The sequence below is a fragment of the Barbatula barbatula genome, assembly GCF_947034865.1.
Source record: "Barbatula barbatula genome assembly, chromosome: 1".
Taxonomy (NCBI): Eukaryota; Metazoa; Chordata; class Actinopteri; order Cypriniformes; family Nemacheilidae; genus Barbatula; species Barbatula barbatula.
In genome coordinates, this window is record NC_136766.1 from 29,822,215 (window position 1) to 29,843,985 (window position 21,771).

Genomic DNA, 21,771 nt, shown 5'->3' on the forward strand with positions numbered 1-21,771 from the left:
AACAAAATATCAAGGTTTATATCATTTTAAGAAATTTCTGGCACACTTTCAAATTGTTTGAGAACTTAATAGGGTTAATTAAAAAATATAGTGGTGTAGGGTTCAATAATATAGCAAAAAAATGAAGACGTAAATCCAGACAGTGTGTTAAACTGGCATTGTCCCAGATAGAGTCGCTAAGCACATTTAAAGACCTCAAATGGCTTTACTGGCCTTTACAAATGCCTTTACGTTGAATAGCATTATAAGCAAATTAAAAAGCAAATACATTTTTTGATTAAAAACCCCTTTGTCAATGATTTTACAATGTGGCAATTTTATTCTAGTCTATTCATTCTATGTCAGGAATTGATTTACTTTCATTAGACTTCAATGTAACTTAGAATAGAAAACACAGTATCTAGTAAAAACATCTTGAGAGGCCAATTGCTTAAATGCTATGTGTGTAATTTCTGCACCCATAGTGTCTGAAATAATGTTGCTGAAAAAACTGTTTTGCCCATCTTCCAAACAGATAGTCTGGCCCTGAACTCTATGCTATAAAGGCTGCGCGTCTTCTCTGGACAGAAAAAACTGGCTCAGAAAAGTTTAAGATCTGATCAAAGCATCTTGCAGATGACTTGGTTTGACTTAAATTGATCAAATAGGCTTAAAAAGTTTTATGCAAATGATAAACATTACAAACAACTTCTTAGTGTAGTTAACAATATACTTCAATGATTGAGACATTTATGTCCAAATAATAGGTAAATAAATAGGTATGTGTTATGACACTTATATGGGTTTTATTGACAGTAAAATGTCATAACATTTTGCTGGTTTCCTCTTATGAGAAGGACTGGACAGTGTAGACGCCAGCTCAGTGTTTCCAGCCAGGCCATATAGAGAGAACTAGGACAATCAGACTGGGGAACAGGGAGAGACCTATATAAAACACACACATTCATTAATTATTAACACCAATGTTTACCTTCAAATTAAAGTGTTATGTTTCAAACGTAAATGATTTATGAGACACAAAAATTATCAGATTTTGCTTTGTTTCTGTATGAATTACATATTGACCGACATCCTGTTTAAAAGATTGCCTGGTAATGATTTAGGTGTTATAGTCAATACTCACACTAGAACCAGCGCAGCATGCTTAGAATTCCTCCTTATGATCTCATTAAGCCTCACTTTTCTCTCTGACTATCAAAGTAGGAAAATGAACAAGAGTAAACAAAAAGACATGTTTGATTTAACTGTACCGAGACCTTAATGCCAAACACACACACCTTGAGTCTCAAAGCCTCTCTCTCTTTCTCCGTAACTTTCCATGGACATGCCTTTCTTTGCTGTTGTGCTATCTCCTCATCCACCTGTCCTTCGCTCACAGTGAAGGGGGTGATAGTGTCCTCAAAGCGTCTTATGCTACAAAATAAATATTTATATAAAAAACAGTTTTGCATTTGAAGTGGCCAGAAATGTACTTGTTAGTTCAATTAGTTCGTGTCAAGGGTGCAATATCCTTAAACCGTTGCCACGAGATCCTGTTTTGAGATAATCAAATCCTATTCTTAAATTTTTTTGTGTTTGTATAGGCACATTATTTTACTGCTCAATGAGTCAGTGTGATCACAAAGTTTGACTCCCGTGGTTCTATGGTTAAGACTTGGATAGGTATGGGGTTGTGCTTTACAAACAGGGACCAATCAAATTATTATGACTAGGATTACATTTACCATGGCATAACCTTTCTGTCAAAAGATGTAAAAAGCCTTACAATAGATATAGTGAATGCAGATTGAACATTGTTAAGCTAATGGATAAACCTAGTTTATTCTTTTTCTATGCGTCATTTCCAAGAAAATAATGTGATTTGTATAAGTGTTGTTTGCCTTTTCCCATAAAGGAAATTGTGACAACAAACCTTTTTTATGTTTTCAGTGTGACACCACAATTGTAAACCAAGGCCAAAGCTTCACATTGAGTAGACACAACATACACTCTAAAAATTGTTGCGTTATTTTCAACCCACCATTGTGTGAAAAAGCGATAGCCCATAGGTTGTAAATCAACCTATTCTGGCGTGTTTTAACCCTTCAAATATACATCTTTTTCTGGTTTATTTAACCCAGCTATTGGGTTTGTTCCGTTTTAACCCGATACTGGGTTGAAAATGGCAGAGTCAGAATCGTGTCCCCTCAATGACATGATCTTGTGGCCACATAATATGTTGCATCAACATGCTATGACATTTTAGCGGGTTAATATGTCGTGGTCAAGACACAAACAAGTGTATTGAATATATATTTTACTACCATAATGCCTCACTTTATTCACTTGAATCATATGTGAATGGTTTAAAACTTTTTTTGATCACTTACTTTTTGGCAAATGGTGGTTGTTCGCTGTCTGTCATAACAATAACATCGTGAACGTCCAAACGAAAATGCTGCAGCAGGGTCATCATTCTGAGCAAATTAACAAATGTCACTCAACTTCAGTGTTATGTGGATTTTGGCCTTCACTAAATATAATTTTAACAACTAATTTGCACAATTATTGCATGATTTTGTTTAAATTAAATGATTTATTTGTGGCTTCTACAATTTACAATATTTTACAGAGGCTGCATCACTGTACCTACAAAAGTATAAGCTTAAAAGAAGTCTAAAATTGCATCTCTGAAAAACTGTCAGAATAGGTGAAGTCACAAGTAAAAGAAGAGCAGTTTTAGAAGATTGCCGATTGCAAGGAATGTAGGATTTTGTCTGTGGAATGTTGAGTCAATATTGAATATAATGTACCAAGTACACTATACTTGGGCTTTAGTGTGCTACCTTGGCTCTCCTGTTTTTGCCAATTGGTTGTTGTCCTCAGGTCAACTAAATACGTCGCCGAAGGACATCAACCACTTCAGGTCAAAATCAAAAATCAGGTTGAGTGTAGGCCTACTAAGTAACCTGTACTTAGGCTTTAGTTATAAAATTGGGTTAGTGGACTCAGAACAAAGCATTTATATGCTACTAATAATTTAACAATCGATTTTGTCTCTTTTCAATATAAACTCACTCTTTGCGATCTTTCTCCATTGTTTGCTGTGTCCCAGTGATGAACACTCTGACTTTGCTGCGTCTCCAGCGTTTCCTTCTTGTTAACAGATATGGGACTAAAAGGGTCAGACCTGAGAGAGAGAAATGCAATGATAAATATCTGATGGACTCCAGTCGATTACTTCAATTCAACCATGACTAAAATCACAAAGACACATATAACAGCAAAGTATGTGCAAAAAGTTTTCAGTTTCTGACCTCCATCATCAGAGATCCAGTATATATCAATGGTCTTCTTCCCTTGCGTGGTTTGAAACACTGTTTTTATTTGATGGTTTGCAATGTTCTTTGTGTTGTCAATGTCTAATAATAAAGAATTAGAAGTAAGAGAGAACAGTCGATAGAATCTAGACAGAGTGAAGAACAAAGACAATGTTTATTTACCTAAATTGGCATCTGAATTTTGCTGTTCGGAGTCAATAGCTTCATCTGCCTCAAAGGTCAGGTTTACTGTCAGATAACGACAATAGCAGTACTTGAATTTTTTATACATACTGTACACCATTGTTGGGGATCAGCTAATGTCATAGCTGTAAATGTAAGCTGTGTCCAAAATAGTGTCACACTTTCAGTAACAAATATTCACTTTATATAAGTTTCAGTGTAGTGTTATCATTTGTAGTTTTAAGCAGTCTAATTATTTCAATCAACTGATTTGCTCATTGCTGATTTGATCTGGGTCTTTATTTTAAAACCTAAAGTTTAGTTTAATGCTGCAGTTTCACACATAATAATATAGGTACTCTTTGTATTTATTTATTTAGTAAAATTTAAGTTTAATTTAATGCTGTCGTCCTTATTTATATTGTAATTGATTTTAGTAAATTCTCTAGAGATTTAAAATATTTTTTGTATAACCACAACCCTATATCTTTGTTTTTACCATCCTCAATTGCATCAGTGTAGTGACTTTAGTGTAGCTGACATACCCTCAGTTTGTAACTCATCTCTAATGTCCAGCCCATCCATCATGCGTAGAACACAGAACGAAGAATCACTGTAACCCCAATTTCACAAATCATATCAGCTGAATAAATACCGCTTTATGTTTGCACAAGCTTTATTTGAGGAATTTGAAGGGTATTCACTTACTATATGGTTTTGATATAGTCATCTAATCCATGTGGCTCGCTCTCCTGCCAGTTTGTTTTGAAACCCATCACAAGTACATTAGACTTTAACTTTCCCAAGCCACATGCCTTTGAAGGAGAAATAAGAGTAATAAATAATCTGAAATATACAAAATATGTATACAAATATGTACATTTACATTTAGTCATTCAGCAAACGCTTTTATCCAAAGCGATTTACAAACATATTAAACATCATTTGCATTTATGGATGGAATTGAATCTGAATGCAGGGTAATGCCTACAGTGGCATGCGAAAGTTTAGGAACCTCTTGCAGAATCTGTGAAAATGTGAATAATTTTAACAAATAAGAAAGATCATACAAAATTCATGTTATCTTTTTGTACTGTCCTGAGTAAGAAATAATTTTACATATAGTCCACCAGACAAAGATTAGCATAAATTATTTAACCCTTGGTTTTAAATACAGTGTGTGGTTATTTGGATGACCTATTCTTTGTTATGTGATGGTTGCTCATTTAGTGTCTTGTTTGTATTGAACAGTTAAAATGACCACTGTTCTATTGAAAAATCCTTCAGGTCCTGCAGATTCATACGGCGCCGTGGAAGGGACATTGGCGGGAAAAAAAAGAAGGCGGATAAAAAAACAGAAGACTTTCTCGTGCGCACGCGAAAGTTTCTCGTGAGCACGCGAAAAGTATCTCGTGCGCACACGAAAGTTTCTCGTGCTCACGCATTACAATTTCCGATGTAGGTAAGGCTGTTTTGCTACTGTTGCAGATGTGATGGTAATTGCGTGTGTTTTGGATCTTCGTTCATAGACATCGATAAATTCGTGCACATCCATGCTTTCTCTCCTCTTCGTTTATCCAAAAAAGATGCCAGGAAACAAGGTACACTTAGGCCTGAAATTGTAATGCGTGCGCACGAGAAAGTCTTCTGTTTTTTTTATTCTTGAGTTTTCCAGCATCTTTTGCTTATCTGAACCCCTCCCTCCCAGCAGTGACTGCCTGATTTTGAGATCCATCTTTACAAAGAGGACAATTTAGAGTGTCAAACACACCTATAAAAGGGTAACAAAAACGAAAATTATCCATAAATTACTCACCCTCAAGAAGTTTAATATCTGCATGACCTCCATTTTCCCCAAAACACAAATTAAGTTTTGGAGGTTTTCTGACCTCCTTAGATTGCAACGCAACGCAGCCAAACACATACACATTGTTTCCGCACAAAAAGTATCCAAGTAGCTATTGCATTATATTAGTTTATACTGAACCACCGGAGTCGCATGGACAATTTTACGATGTCTTTACGCACTTTCAGCACTTTGAAGATTGGTTGCGCTGCAATCTAATCTTGCATTTTCCAAAAGTACCTTAATTTGCGTTTTTGGGAAAAACGGAGGTCATACAAATGTTAAACTACCTGAGGGTGAGTAATTAATGGTAGAATATTCATTTTTCGTCTGAATTACCCTTTCAAAAAAGGTTCAAACGTTCAAACGCTCCAAAAGGAAACAATGCATTAAGAGCCAGGGGTGAAAACCTTTTGAATTTGACAATCAAGGTCACTTGTACTTTAATTGTCTTCCGGGTATCAAGTATCTTATTTTGCTTCCAAAGGGCATTCTGTATGATCTTTCTTATTTTTTTTTTAAATGATTCAAATTTTCACTGATTCTGCAAGAGGTTCCCAAACTTTCGCATGGCACTGTATGCAACATATTGCATTCATTTGCAGCACTCTAATGCATATCTGTGGGAAGAAGGGAGGCTGAGGTTGCTGCAGCACCTTTTGGCGTCTAGCGAAAGAAAAATGTTGGCGATGTTAAAAATGTATTACAATTATTTACCAAATCTTAATTTAATTTTGTTAATTTGTCTATTCACTAATATTAATTGAAAACATTTATGACTTTACCAAAATGAAAACACAATTGTTGCATGAGGTCCGTTAGTAAAGGTCAAGTGTCACTAGCAGTCTTGTTGTCCAAATCGCAAAAACTCAAATTTTAGACTTTTATTTGAAGATGTAACTTGCAAATGTAACTTGATTATTATACTGTACATGTTGTACTCTCTTAGACATAAAATAAATTGAAACCTGCAGAAGCTGTTGTGTTCCTTCTCTTAGACTGGCTGACTTGATGGCTGTGTAGAAAGATCGAACTTTCCTCTGAGTAAGCCATTTGGCCATATTAGCTGTATGAGCTGTTTTTTCCTCCCCCTGAAGAAACATTTTTTTAAACACATATCCAAGAAAGGAAAAAGGACTATCAAAATCAAATACAGTGCACACCCAAAGAATGTTCCCACAGATCATCAGACTGACATTCTTAGTGAAAGATCCCACAAAGTCCACCAAAGCTGGACGTGTAGTAGGGGAACCAGTCAGAACCAGACACTGTGGCCTATTGAAAGAAAACAAACAGAGCAAGATCAGATAAGCAAATAGTGGATATCTGGAAGCAGTTTTAACTTCTTTTCTTTCTGACCTATAATTCTTTACATGGTCTTCAACCCCTGCTAGAGACAGCGAGTAAGACAGAGCCATGTTGTAGGTGCCTGCCTGTACAGACGAACCCCAGTTTACCTCTAGAGAAACAAAAACATCCAGAGAACATCATTACAAGAGCATACAGTATACATTGAGGAAAATAATAATTTGATCCCCTGCTGATTTTAAAGTGCGCTGCTTACAAATAAATTAAGGGTCTATAATTTCAATGGTAGGTTTATTTTAACTGATAAAAACCGAATATCAACCAAAATTCAGGGGAAAAATTTATCTGAAGGTTATGAATTAATTTGATATTCAGTCAGTGAAAAGTATTTGATCCCCCACCAACCAGCAAAAATTTGCCTCCACAGATTGGTTATGTGCCTATATGGACTACAGATTAGTCCGGTTTCTTAACAAAAGTAGTCCTAAATCAACTTGTTATGTGTATAAAGGATGCCTGCCAACAGAATCGGTATCTTTCATTTCAACCTCTCCCCCACCATGGTCAAGACCAAATAAGTTTCAAAGGATGTCAGGGACAAGATTCTAGTCCTGCACAAACCTTGAATAGGCTACAGACAGAAGCTTGGTGAGAAGGAGCAGTCGAGTACCGAATCAAAAACACTATGATGTTAACAGGACGGAATTTGTATAACTTGCGGAAGAATACTGGATATTAATAATTCATTTTTTAAAATTACTTTAACATAATAGGTCCCGAACATCGTGTAGCGTGATGATGCAAGTTTCCATATTGCCATGGCTATAAAAGAGCTATCCGTCTGTAGCGGAAAAAAACGCCAACGAACGCGAAGCAAAAAAACAATGTGTTTTTGGACCTTATCAAAGTCTTATTTAGTTTTACTGCAATACTGCAATCCACTGTATGTTTGCCCATGATAATATTTAATTATTTGAAAAAATACAATAAATACAAAATAGGTCTGGAGCTCCCTGGCAGATTTCCCCAATGGGGTAAAGATGATCGTGAGAAAGGATAAAGATCAACCCATAACTGCACAGAAGAAGCTTGTTAATGATTTCAAGACAGTTGGGACCACAGTTAGCAAGCAAACCATCAGTAACACACTATGCCACAATATCCTAAAGCACCCGCAAGGTCCTCCTGCCCAAGAAGGCTCGCCTGTCTCCTCTGAAGTTTGACAATGAACCTCAAAGTGATTCAGAAAAGGCTTTGGAGAAAGTGCTGTGAGACCAAAATTGACTGTTGTTTTTGGAGAGAGAGAAATGCTGGCTGTGACGCCAAGAACACCATCCCTACAGAGAAGCACAGTATTGGAAACATTATTCTTTAGGGCTTTTTCTCTGCTACGGGTACAGGATGACTTCATCGCATTGATGGGCTGAGGGACGGGCCCATGTACCATAACATCTTGGACGAGAACCTCCTCCCCTTAACTAGATCACTGAAGATGGGTTGTGGATGTGCCTTTAAGATGACAAAGACCCAAAACATATTGCCAAGACAACCAACGAGTGGCTTAAGGTGAAGCACATCAAATGTCCTAGCCAGTCTCTAGACCCTAGTCCTATAGAACATCTGTGAAGGAGGCTAAAACTCAAATTTGCTGAACGAGCCAAGAAACCATAAAGATATACAGAGTAGTAGAGTAAAATGTATCCTGACACATGTGCAAACCTGGTGACCAACTATCAGAAATGTCTTACCTCTGTACTTGCCAACAAGGGTTTCTCCACCAAGTACAAAGTTATGTTTTCCCCAGTTTTTGTCAGTTAAAATAAATTTACCATAAAAATTATAGACCCTTCATTTCTTTGTAAGCAAGCAAACTTACAAAATCAGTAGGGGATTAAATAATAATTTCCTCACTATATACCTTTCAAAGTAATCTTAAAGCTTGATGGAATATTAAAAACAACACATTACCTGGTTTCTTGTAAGCCACATAGCCAAACAAAAAGATGATTATAGCAAATGTGATGAGAGCTGCCCACCACGTGAGCAAGAACATCAGTATGACAGAAATAACAGCCCCAAACAGAGCAACCCAGGGACTGTAATACCGAAATAATGGCCTCCATCCTATAGTAAGGAACAATAATTTGTATTTAACATATAATATATAACGAGACATGATATATGAAAATACATATTTAACAAAAAGTCAAATATGACAATTCAAAACATGTTGATGCAATGGGTATGTATGTAAAATCATTTTGGAGTCAAAAATGTAAGCTTGCAGAACTTATTTGGCAAAAAATTATTTTAAACATTCTAAAATGTGTCAAGTTGAGGTAAAAGTAAATAGGACTGTAATATTGAAAAATAAGAGAATGTAGGAAAGAAGTTTAATAAATAAATAAATTTACACAAAAGCATGTTACACAGCAATGTACAATGTTAAACTGTGTTGGGTTGTACACTAAACTAAACAGATTATCACATTCATTCTTTTATAACTCACCGGGGGAGTTGGTGATAGAAGCGTGAAAGCAGCTAAAGTTGATAAGAGCATAAGCACAGAGGAAAAAGTTGGAGATAAGAGGAGCAATGGTGTTCAGTTCAGCTGCAAAGAAGAGATACACAATTGAAAATGCAAATAAAACTAAAAATGTAAGTAGTATTATAGTATAATCATGTTAGGATAGGTTTTAATTCCACTCAAATTTAAAATTAGAACACTGTTACTCTTGTAACAGATATGGGGCAAACAAGTTCAGTTCAGTGGAATTTCACTACTGTTTAACGATGCACTGAACAAAGACTGTGGGTGAAACTTTTATAGGACTTTCATAAGGTTATTCTTTGTCATCTTTAGTTTTATCAGCCTTCAAGCATTGAATTTTCCCTTTTGTAAAGGCAGGTTGTAACATGTTTTATACTGTATACTGCAGTATGACATTTTTGTTGGCCACTAAGGCATGTTGTCAGAAAATGCTTAAACAAAAGGTGACATTTAATCATTACTTTGAGAAATATTTACCAAATTAAATGTTTACCAGATATAAATAGCTAAGGTTGAGTATGGCAGTATACATTTCTTTGACTTACCAATCAAAATGAAGCACAGGGCAATGAAGTAACATAATGCATAGGCACGCAAGGGCTCACTGTTTTTTCCATAACCCTTTGCAAAGAAGCCAATGTACGGGTAGATATTGTCCTTACAGAGACACTGCATCAAGAATGGATGAGAAACTGTTTTTATCTTTGTATGTTATTGGATGAGTTTGAATTTGTTGATCAAGTTACACATTACCAAAGTATCTGCTGTGGGTGTAGCATTTTACCTGGAAAATTTTGGGAGCGGAGACAAGGAATGCAAGGGCAGATGACAAAGTGGCTGCAAATATGCCAGCATAGATCAATGGTCCAAACCCAGATACTTGGATCAGCACCTGGCAGAAAACCACAATAAAATAAATTATTTAAACGATTGGATTTATTATCCAGTACAGTATTACAATCCTAGTCTCAAGGACACACCGGGCTTCACCCCACTTTCGCGCTAAACAAAGGACTCTGTGATCTCTTCATGTTACACCCGCTGGCTCCAGCACATCACCTGTCCACCAACTCCTGGTAAACAAGAACTGTCATTGAGGCAGCAGAACGGGCCAACACTTTCGTCACCCACTTTAAAGAAGTCTTTGGCCGTCCGGAGGGAGATGCATCGGCTTCCGTACTCTCGCCACTGCAAGATGGAATGAGTATAAGATGACACCATTGTGATTGAGCACGTCATCCAACTCTCTATTTGTGTCACATGAAAACATGTATGGAAGGCCAAAAGGGACAAAACCTCTCTCTCCTCCGCCAGCCTGAGTTGTCCAGAACCCCACAACTAGTCATGGAGCCCATGCAGGTCGACAACACCCGCTTGTCTTCGACAAAACTTCAATTTCAGCTGAGCCAGGGTCTATTCTTCAGAATTGTCCCACTCGCCCTCCTCGTCCTGTGATGAGTGTGGTTGTTACTTCCTCAGTTCATGTACATCCACTTAACACTGTTTTATCACTTACTACCACTGATTTAGGCATATTAGTGGATGCCCTCCTCGACTCTGGGTCAGCCGTGAACTTCTTCTCAGCAAGGCTCTACAACCAGCTCCAACTCCAAACGAGACTCAGCGACACTTCTTACAAAGTCCAGTCTCTAACGGGAAGTCCCATAGGGAACCCCTAGGCCAAAGACATCCGTTTCTGCGTAGGCCCACTAAAACTCCAAGTTGGTCACCTTCATGTCATATCATTCTAGGGCCCCTGGTTAAGCAACCATGACCTGGACTCTCTCCTGGAAAACGGGGGGGGGAGTCCTGAAGTGGGGCAAGAATGGTTTCCACCGGTGTTTCCCATACCTACCGCAGCCTACTCAACCTAGCTCCACGATCTCCATTCAATCTACCTCCATGGAAAGTCCCCCAGAGCAACTCTCCGTGGAGATCCCTGACGAAAACACCCCTTCAGTGAGGTCTACTGCCCCCAGAGAGCCTCCAAACTTCCACCTTATCGATCATGGGTCTGTGCCATCGACCTCATTCAAGATGAACCAGTGCAAAATCTATTCACTCTCCGTTCCCAAACAGAAGTAGTATATGGAGTAGTATATCTCAGAGGCTCTCCAACAGGGATATATCTGCCCATCTGTGTCCCCTGCTGTATCCAGTTTCTTTGTGGCCAAAAAGGACAGAGGCTTGAGACCTGCATTGATTACCCCTCTCTCAACAAGATAACTATAAAATAATTGTTTTTCCTCTCATCCCTGCAGCCCTGTAACAGCTTCACAGAGCCTGGATATTCACGAAGCTGGACCTTAGGATGAAGTTACATATAAACTGAAACTATCACCCTAGTATCGGATTCATCCCACATTCCACGTTTCACTCCTTAAGCCTAATTGTTTTGTCTCGAGATGCACACCAGTTATGTATTCTAAGGCATTTTTATAAAAGTGCCATAAATATCAGACTAGGCATAGTCCTGGTTTAAGATAAACCGGGCCTATATGTTTTAATTATATTTAGAGATTATATTCAATATTTTCATTTCAAAATGTACTTTTAGCACATCACATGACAATTTAAATGAATTCTGGTTGTGCAACACTTCATCAAAGCTGTAATAAAATGCTGTTTATTTGACCTATGCCATCCACATTTATTTGAATTGCTTTAAACTTTTACTCTATGTAAATAATTATCTATTTTGTGTTTCCGTGAGAACTCTTAGACCCTTATAAACCTTTGAGAAACATCTGAAACAAAAGTTAATAATTAAATAAAACATAAAAAAACACCACTCATGAGCTTTGAAATGAAATAAATCTATTAAAACCGAAAAACCCCACCTGAAAGTTGTTGGCCAGGCCATAGGAGCAGTCACGACTTTGCTCACAATTGGTAAAGTTCCAGCCAAGACTGCAGCCCAGACCATAACAGTCTTCAGTAAAGTTCAACGGCAAGCTGTCATTCATGTTGCCAGACGCATCGCGCACCACACATGCACCTGTGGAATAAAAAGGTGGAATGTGAGAAATAATTAATTTACATACAGTAAGACAGTAAGAGAAAATGTGCACGTTAAGGAATCTTACCACTTATCATGGATACTAAATATTACATATCATGTAATGAGGGAGAGTGTGAAAAATAAATAAAATATGAAAAAGGTCCAAATGGGTAAGGTAGTATGTAAAGAAAAATATTAATATTGTTCTGGATCTGGAATCTGATTGGATGAGCAGTATTCAAAGCCTTTGTTACCTGCAGCTCCACAATATTGCTAAGTTGCTATACTTTACTTTTCAAACAAAACAGTCTGCTGTTAGGCAAGTTTTTCTGCTTTTGTAAATGACTGAAAATATGTAAAACCAGAGCAGTTGAAAAAAACAGCTATGACACCCAATCTCCCCTCCGTGCGGTCATGTGTTTCATGGAGCACTCAATAGTTCCAAATAAATCTGTGCTGTCAACCTACTTGAATGGATTTTAGCGGGACAGACGACAACAACAATGTATGCATAACGTTTGCTAAATATATTAACACATTGTGTACACTGAATACTACGTTGACTACATTTAGAGCAGCATTTTGTCTGGGGAGTGAAGTGAATATAAGATCTATGAATATGAGATATGTCCGGAAACTCATTAAAATGTATAAACATGTTGTTATTTCACCAACTGTACAGCAAATGTGTTTGGGAGACACTAAAATTAATGGGCTTCATTTTACTTTTTGGAACTATAGCCATAGTTTGGAACTATGATACGAGTTACTTCCATTCTTCCAACTGACGTCTATGCAAGTGTCATAACTCTGTTTTTCATCGCCTCTTGGTAAAACCATCAGATTATGTTGAATGCTTGAATTAAATACTCACCCACAGATGAAGATATGGCTAAATAGCTTATAGTGGTGCAGAATATGGCCAATAATGTTCCTTTTGGGATCGCAACCTCTGGCTCCTAAAAGTACAGCATTTTATTAATACATTGTTGTTTATCATGGGTTTAGTTTTATATTTTTATTTGTAAAATGTGTTATTTGGTAGGAGAATCACATACAACAAGGACTAAATAATTTCTATATATTTATATAACTTTGAATATTTGGCAGCCCCCTAGCTAAGGAGGTTTCATGAGGTTGTAACCATTGTATGCAAACAGACCATCCAGGTATTTATCACCTACTGGTCTAGACTTTCTAATCATTTTGCATGCTCCTTTTTTGTATACATATAAAGTAGTCAAGTTAGTCAAACATATTATGTTATTTTTACTTTCAGATCTCCTGAAATGTTAGCTCCAGCAAGAACTCCAATGGCAGATGGAAAGAAGATAGCAAACATTCTAAAGAAGCTACCATCTGGCCCTCTCCAGTCTGGAAACAGATTCTCCAAAAAAATCTCACCTAGAAAAAACAAACTGTTGTCAGAAGATTTTTGGGGAACAAGATACTGGTCCAGATTTACTAAACAGGGCAAGATTGCAATTTCAAAAAAGTGTAGATGGGAGTGGAAATGAATGCGGGTGATTTACTAACAATGCACACATTAAAATACAGACACAATATCTCATTCTCATAATGACCAGCGCAATCTCCTAAAGCAGCAGCGGTCCAGTGTATATTTTTTGGAATGATCTATTGATAGAAATGCAATATAATATACATCGCTACTGTATGTCTTCAGAGGTGTATAAAGAGCTTACTCAATAAAGCGTTATGTTTTTATTACCTTAGAATGAGCTATTTTGATCTAAATACACCACAGGTCACCTTGCAAAATTCACCATGTTCTGTCAGCGAAAGTGTTTTAAAAGGGAAGGGAGGGGTGGAGGGAGCGATTGGTTGCAAGATATTACTGACAGGACCTTTAAGACATCCTTTATTTGGGCGTTAAAGCTTAAAATACCAGTATTAAAGCTTGTCCACACTGGGACGATAATCAAAGCACTTATTGGTGACCTTTCAGACCTCATGACTAAACAAAGGCCGCCAATGTGAATATGCACACCGACGCGCAAAATGGCAAGCGGGAAAGCATAATTTAAAAAAAAAAGCCTCAGGCTCGACTTTTTGGTTTGATGCGCTACATTTAAAACTGGCTAACCAATGAGAGTTTTTGTTCACGTGCCTGGAGCTGCTTAAGTGACAGTAAATCACGACTTGGTGGCACTCAAGTACAAAACGGTCTTGCGTTTTAAGAGGAAGTAGATGAAAGATGCATCAAGGCAAGATAAAGGATGTGTCTGAAACCGCTCCCTATCTCATATATAGTGCACTATATTTGGTGCCTGACATTTTGTACTAGTGTTCAAAACCTGAGTGATTAGAATCAGCTGTAGGAGAGTGACCGTTAATGCCACGATTGCACGTTTATGCACTTGTATAATGCCACACTTTGTTCTTGTTGTTGACAGTTATTTTCGTGTTTTTGAGATGAACTGATTAAATTAATGTCATAGACAATGGTGCTTTATTTTAAATATATTAAATAATTTTATTAAACGTAATAAACATAAAAAATCATATTGTATGATTTAAAACATATCACATTGTTTAGTTTAACATATTGTTTAAAAGAAGTTGAGCATAAAACTGTCTAGAAAACAATAAGACACCTAGAAACATATCTAATTTAAAATGATTAGTTTCATTATAAGTTTGTATCACACCCTTACAAAACCTTTTACTAAATACAGATGAAATGTTAAACATGCTAAAAGCTACAAAGCATGATTAAATGGTTTACACTCACTGCGGTAGTTAAAGAAACCCATTGACTGTTTCTTGGGAGTTGCTGGAATAACAGTGCCGACAAAATAGTTGATGAAGGATACCATAAGCACTGAGAAAAATAGGATTTGAGCCTGTCAGATAGAAATAACGAAAAAAACATTAAATGTAAGAAAAAAACTTTCCAAATCCATGTTTATGTTGGAACATTGTACGTGAATAAAAATACATTGCATACAGTAATGTAAAAATGCATGTTTTTTCCCCAAAATATACCTTTGATTCCCATTCCATTCCAGCTAATGAGATGAGAAGAAGCACTGTGGCTGTAATGGACCCTATGATTCGGACATCATTGACAGGATCCACAATTTCTAGATTATATTCCTGTTGCATCATATTATAAAGACAAAAAAATGTCATGCAATTCCACATCAAAACAAGCAAACCTGTATATTCATTTTAATTGTTCTTACAATTAGAAGATCTCTGACAGTCTCTGCAAATCCCACTGTGTTGAGTGCACAAGCAAGTGCATTGGCGAAAGAAAACACAAGACCAATAGGCCCTCCCAACTCGGGACCCAGGGTGCGAGAGATCATGAAATATGTTCCCCCTAATGGGTAGAGAGATAATAAAAACTGTAAAGGAAATACAATAGAATTTTATCTTTTCTGAGGACTTTTGAAGATGTTGAAAAAATCTGAGTTATGCTTGCCCATTCAAGCATGCAAGGGTTTTTAAAGAGCCTGTCCTCCTCCAACATACAACCCTATAGGTAATTTGTTCAAGCAGCTTATGGCGACCCATAGTTGCATAGTTGCATTTTTTTATAATTAAATGGTTGTCCGGGTCAGTTGTGGCCTGGGGGTTAGAACGTTGGGCTTGTGATCAGAAGGTTGCAGGTTCAAATCTCAGTGCCAGCAGGTCATGACTGAAGTGCCCTTGAGCAAGGCACCTTACCCCTGATTGCTCTGCAGTAATGTGTCACTGTAAAAAACTACTTGGAAGTCGCTTTGGATAAAAGTGTCTGCCAAATGAATAAATGTAAATGTATGCTTCCTGAGCATAGGCTTCAGACAGGTTGATCTGTTGTTGTGTGGGGACCTGGGTTTGAGTCTGGTCTGGGATTTGCCATTATTATCGCTATGCACTCAGAATGTACAGGATTTTGACTCTTTTGACTTTTGAATATGTTGAAAAGTTCTGAGGCCACAGTCCGGCCTTAGTGACTATGATTAAATATCATAAGCAAGACAAATTGATTAGCTTGATGACATTCTTTTGCCAAGTAACTCACCAGAGGATATTCTCCCATTGGTAGAAATCGCAGACACAGACAATGCGGTTACAGAGGTCACAAGGACCGACATGAAAATGATCACCCAGGTAAGAACTAAAAGGAATGAAAAGAGAATAGAACATACTGACATTATCTGTAAATAATCCTCAAAGATGTATCCAAAACAGATAACACTTCTGAAAAGATACAGTAAGTTCTGAAAATGTTTTGCCATAAACCTTAATTGAGTAACATTAACATATAAACATTAATACATCTGGCAGACGCTTATAGTCTGTTGTTTATTGCATGACAAAGACAAACTTTTCCACTAACATGAGCATGTGGGAAAAAATAGCCATTTATTGACACATTAGTCAAAAAATATCATTAAAATTTGTATATATCTACTCACTGATTCCAGCTTGAGATGTAATCCAGGACAATCGTAGAAACAAAATGACTCCCCATATATTCAACATACAGCGAATCTAAAACACAGAATCAGTATGTGTCTTCACGTTTGCATCTTTGCATGCAGGTTGCGTGGTATGCTTATTTGGTCATGTGACTCACCAAAACCCCAGTGACCCATCCAAAGCGCACTGGTTGGTATGTGTTTCCTTCAGATCCACATTCATCTGACTCATTTCCCATTTCGTTCATCACTGAAAGACTGCCTGTACCCGAATCGGATATGTTACTGCCACATTCTCTATTCTAAATCAAGTGATAATAGGTACAAATGTATTAACAAAGATGGAGGTACATACAGTTCTAAGTCATCCAAAGGTATGGCTTAAAATACATCAGCTTACATCAAAAGCCTTACGAAGAGTCTCCAGTGATGGCCTGCTGCGTCTGATGCGGCCTGTGGCAGTGGCATTGGCATAAAACTCAAGATGAGGCATAGCATCCTTAGTGCTGTATATGGAAGGTCGTCTACTGTCCTGCCTTGAGTCCTGGACATCTGATGTTCTCCGCACCCTATCACCTGGCATTTCTATGGTAATACCTGACTCAGGGCTGGTGTTGTAAGTAGAATACTGGGGTAGCGTGTCTTCGCTCATTGAAAATTGACCTGATGTAAAGATCTCTGTGCCTGCCTGTCTGTTTTTAGAGATGCGGTGACCCATTTCGAAAAACGCTTTCCCTGTAAGAGAGGTGTCGAAGGTGTGAAACTATGTACCTAAAGAGCTCCAATAAATATACAAATCTATACTCTAAAAAAAGATTTTTTTAAACAAAAGGTTAGGTAAATATTATGGACAAAAATGATGCATTAATTGTAATTTCTACATATATTATGGCCATTCCATTTGAATGCCTGTTCCAACAAAAACAAAGCCCTTCTGTTGGGTGACTTCGTGTTGAAAATGTGAAAGACTGAGAGAAGGCCAAGACATGAATGCTGTGATTAAAATCTCAATATAATTTACATATTACTTAAATATAATTTACATTTGTCAGTACAAACACTAGTTTTAATATGTAATTTAGATATGTTTTTTTATTGCTCTTTATGTTGCAAAATAAATAAAAAACATGTTAAATACATGTTTAAGATGGTAACGCAAAACTGAAGCAAAGTGGTTATTCAAATGTTATTTTCCCTAAATCCATTAACATTAACCGGTTGAACATACCATGAACATACAAGTGTTTTTTACGTTGATCGGTAGCGTTTGTGCTGTACAGATACAGTGTATCTGGATTTCTGAATAGTCACCTAACAAACTGACCATTTCTGAATAATTGTGTGCAGATATTATGAAAAAAGATAATCTAAATACTGAATGTGTTAAGGATGAATAACTTGGTGATTATGAAACATTCAGCATAGCTCGCCACCTAATTAGGCAGATCATTCTCTACAAGTTGTTCTAGCAATGTAGTTCTTAGTTATATCATCTACAGACACGTAACAATCTTAAATCAATACAGATTAATGAGAAAACACTGCACCGTTGTACAATAGCACTACTCGCGGCCTTAAAAGAGAAAAACATAAACTAGAGCGCAAATGGAGGTCTTTAGAATTGCGTGGAGAGAGAGTGCAAACTGTTATAAAGAGGCACTATAAGCAGCAAAGGCTGAGCACCTCCGTAACCTCATAGAAACTAACAAAAACAATCCAAGGATTGTATTTAGTACAGTTGATAAATTAACAAATAAACAGACCTGACAAAACCTGATCTGGTTATTCCGGCGCACCTTGGTTGCATTGAAGTCATGAATTTTTTTACAGAGAAAATCGAAAACATACGAGACAAAATAGTAAAAACTCAACCTCCAAGTCTGTCCTATGAATTAGTACCAACCATTGCCCCAAAAGAAAGGCTTGGCTAGGTGTTATTCACCTACAAAACAGGAAGATTTAATTAAACTTATTGCAACATCTAAACCTACAATTTGCTTATTAGACCCCATACCAACTAAATTATTAAAAGAATTGCTACAAGCTGCAATTGAGCACATTTGTAACATTATCAACTCGTCAATTAATCTAGGTCATGTCCAAGAAACCAAACTTAGACCCCAATGAACTAGGAAACTATAGACCGATTTCAAATCTCCCTTACTTGTAAAAAAAACTAGAAAAAGTAGTGTTCGCAAGTAAGTTATGGATTACTTCAGGGATCGGCTAGGACCCTTGCTATTCTCCATATACAGGCTGACCATTGGAAACATTATTTAAAAAACATGGATTTAGCTTCCAATGTTATGCAGATGATACTCAGCTATAGATCTCATCAAGACCAGATGATTCCTCCCAGCTATGCAAATTGGCAGATTGCATCGAATATATAAAACGTTGGATGACTTGAAATTTCCTTCTTTCAAATTCTAATAAAACATAAATATTGCTTATCGGACCAAGACATGTAAACTGACTATTTCGCATTATAACCTGCAAATTAAAGGCTGCACTCCAAAAAACTCAAAAAAAAAACAGTTATATTAGACAGCAACCTGTCATTTGGAAACACATCTCAAATGAGAGGGGCGGCGCCAGCTCAAAATCCATTTTCAAGCATTCACATTTTGTAACACCCAATGCGCTGTGTATATGTTCAACCTGTTAATGCATTTAGGGAAAATAATATTTAAATTATCATTTTGCTAAAGTTTTGCTTGACTATCTTAAACATGAATAATCATTCCGGGGAATGCATTTTCAATTTGCAACTTAAAATAGCGTTAAAATGTCTATTTAAATTACATAATAAAACTGATGTAGGAACTGACAAATGTAAATTATATATTTTTATTTTACATTTTGCACCTTATGTTGCACATATGTTGTTTTAAATGTATATTTAAATACATAAATGCATTGTCATTTTACATACTGCAATGCCATTTTGCGTATTGCATTTTAAATTGAAATTTTCTCCCAATATGCTTCCATAATAGTAGGCATGCTTTAACATTTTTAACAACTTTTAAACATTAAGTCTATACCAGCTTGAGGGCAAATACGAGGCTAAATATTACATCCACTAGGGATATTTTATGTAATTTCTATAGTTCAATTGTATTCCAATATAATAAAAAAAAAACATTTGAATGAATTGTGTTAGACTTTTGGTCACCACTGTATCGCAACATTTCTCACTCAATGTTTAGACAAAAAATACTTCTTACTTATCTTATGCACTGGAATGTATGGTAGACAGTCTCCTCGTCCTTTGGAACTTCCTGTATTAAAAATGAGATCTCCTTAGTCTGCTTGGTTTTTCCTTGCAATATCATATGGTTTATTAATTTATACTACCAAGTTAGACCTTATCTCCTCCCATAAACAGTGACTGAAGCACCTTTTCAGCATCTAGGAGGGTGGATTTCTGGGAAAAGATGACATAAATGATGTTTTGTTCTCCCGCTTCTCTAAGGATCATCTTGATATAGATTTGTCAGTTGGTTCTGGTCATTCATTTACCACAATACAAAGCAAAGATCTAAGATAACATTATATATATATATATGGTATTTAGGTTAGCAAATGAAAACAATGAACTAAAAGTGTTTGATAGCATTGCAAGTATTGGCAAACTTTGTACAGTACCTTGTGCATACTACATATGTAGATTTCTGTCACATTTTGGTCTTTTAAAGAAACAAAATATACTGAACAGACCTCATGGCTGCCTTATGGCTTAACAAATGAATTCCTTTGTAAATAGTGGAATTTCAAAATGTATTTATAATAATTGGATTTACAAATTAAACTACAAATACAAGTTTTAATGAGTCATTTAAAAGATTAAAATACATTTCCCTGCAATGTATGACGATTTGCGATCCGATTAGGTTAGTCATTTAGCATTTATCAATGCAAATTAGCTATGGCGAGAGAGATGTAACAATCATGTTAATTACTTATGTTATTGTATTTGTATTTATGTTATTGTATAAGACTCATACTATGAGTGAGGGGAAAATTATGCAATACACTTTCAATAATCTAAGAACTCTCCATCTCAATAAAACATTCAGAGAAACAAATCAAACGGAATATACACAGCATGTGATGTGCTTTATGTTGAGAGGGGGAAATTATTGCATCGCTCTGTCAATGATTTTTTTCTGCTGACCAAAACCTCGTCGTCAGTCTTCATCATCAGGGGTTTTAATAACATTTACATGTACTGTATGTCGTGTGCTGAGGTATGTCAGATGAGCATAGTCATTATTTGTGGGTTGGATAGGTGGGGAGTTACAATTGCTTGCGGAAGGTGTGTCTTTTTTACGGGCAATAAAAGTCTAAAAGTGAGTTTGTCAGTCTGCAAACTACTCAACCATTTCAGTCCAAAAGTCTGCTTTATTCAGGAACTAACTACGGCTATCAGTATGTCAATCATAGCTATTTCCATATAGAATCCCGCCATGATATGCCGATGTAATTCCCGAACTTTGCAGCGTGAATGTGGACACTGGTTTTAGCACCATAAAAAACAAGTTTTATCCACAATTCTGAATGGATTATATATATCACATAAACGCACAACGAGCACTCCCCTCCATAATTACTAAAAAGCTGTAACTCATCTTCATCGAGATCTCTAGCACAAACCAGGCCTAATAATAATTTAGGCAAGGAATACAAAAGCCCCGACATGGAGTTGATAAATATAGTGGAAAGATATAGAGAGAGAAAATGACCCCTCTACCCGACTGCGAGTGGAGGTTTATTATTCTCCATTTTTTAGCTGAAGTTAGCTTCACCGGAATAATGCCAATCAAGGAGTCATGTCAACGATGTAATGCGCTTAGCAGTCTTTAGAAATGTGGCAGGGCATTTAAAATTTAAAGAGACATGACAAATAGCCCATAAACAAACTTAATATCATTTTTCAAGAATTAATTAAAAAAATTTAGACCAAATCCATCACATGAATTTAATCACATTTGTTATTATAATTTTTAGTCAAATATAATATTACTTCTTATGGGTGTCCCTAATGCCCCATTCCCAGTCCCCATTCAATTCGAGGACTGTCTAAAACTCGTGGAAAATGCAGTATCTACTTGCCATAGCGCTCATCATCCATTGCTCGCACTCGCTGT

General features: G+C 36.6%; 1 protein-coding gene across 1 annotated transcript; it reads right to left on the reverse strand.

The window, feature by feature from the left end:
• Positions 1–785: 785 nt before the first annotated feature.
• On the reverse strand, positions 786–17,336 carry slc12a10.1 (solute carrier family 12 member 10, tandem duplicate 1; the record flags this gene model as incomplete). Its single annotated transcript, XM_079469580.1, has 26 exons — positions 786–924; positions 1,124–1,191; positions 1,278–1,413; positions 2,370–2,456; positions 3,058–3,169; positions 3,297–3,401; positions 3,483–3,548; positions 4,028–4,095; positions 4,191–4,297; positions 6,297–6,419; positions 6,492–6,603; positions 6,688–6,787; positions 8,605–8,760; positions 9,146–9,247; positions 9,733–9,856; positions 9,972–10,079; positions 12,028–12,185; positions 13,063–13,147; positions 13,462–13,592; positions 14,941–15,052; positions 15,195–15,305; positions 15,395–15,534; positions 16,219–16,314; positions 16,616–16,691; positions 16,777–16,920; positions 17,019–17,336. 26 exons carry the CDS (start codon positions 17,334–17,336, stop codon positions 786–788), a joined length of 3,084 nt encoding a protein of 1,027 aa, XP_079325706.1.
• Positions 17,337–21,771: the final 4,435 nt, after the last annotated feature.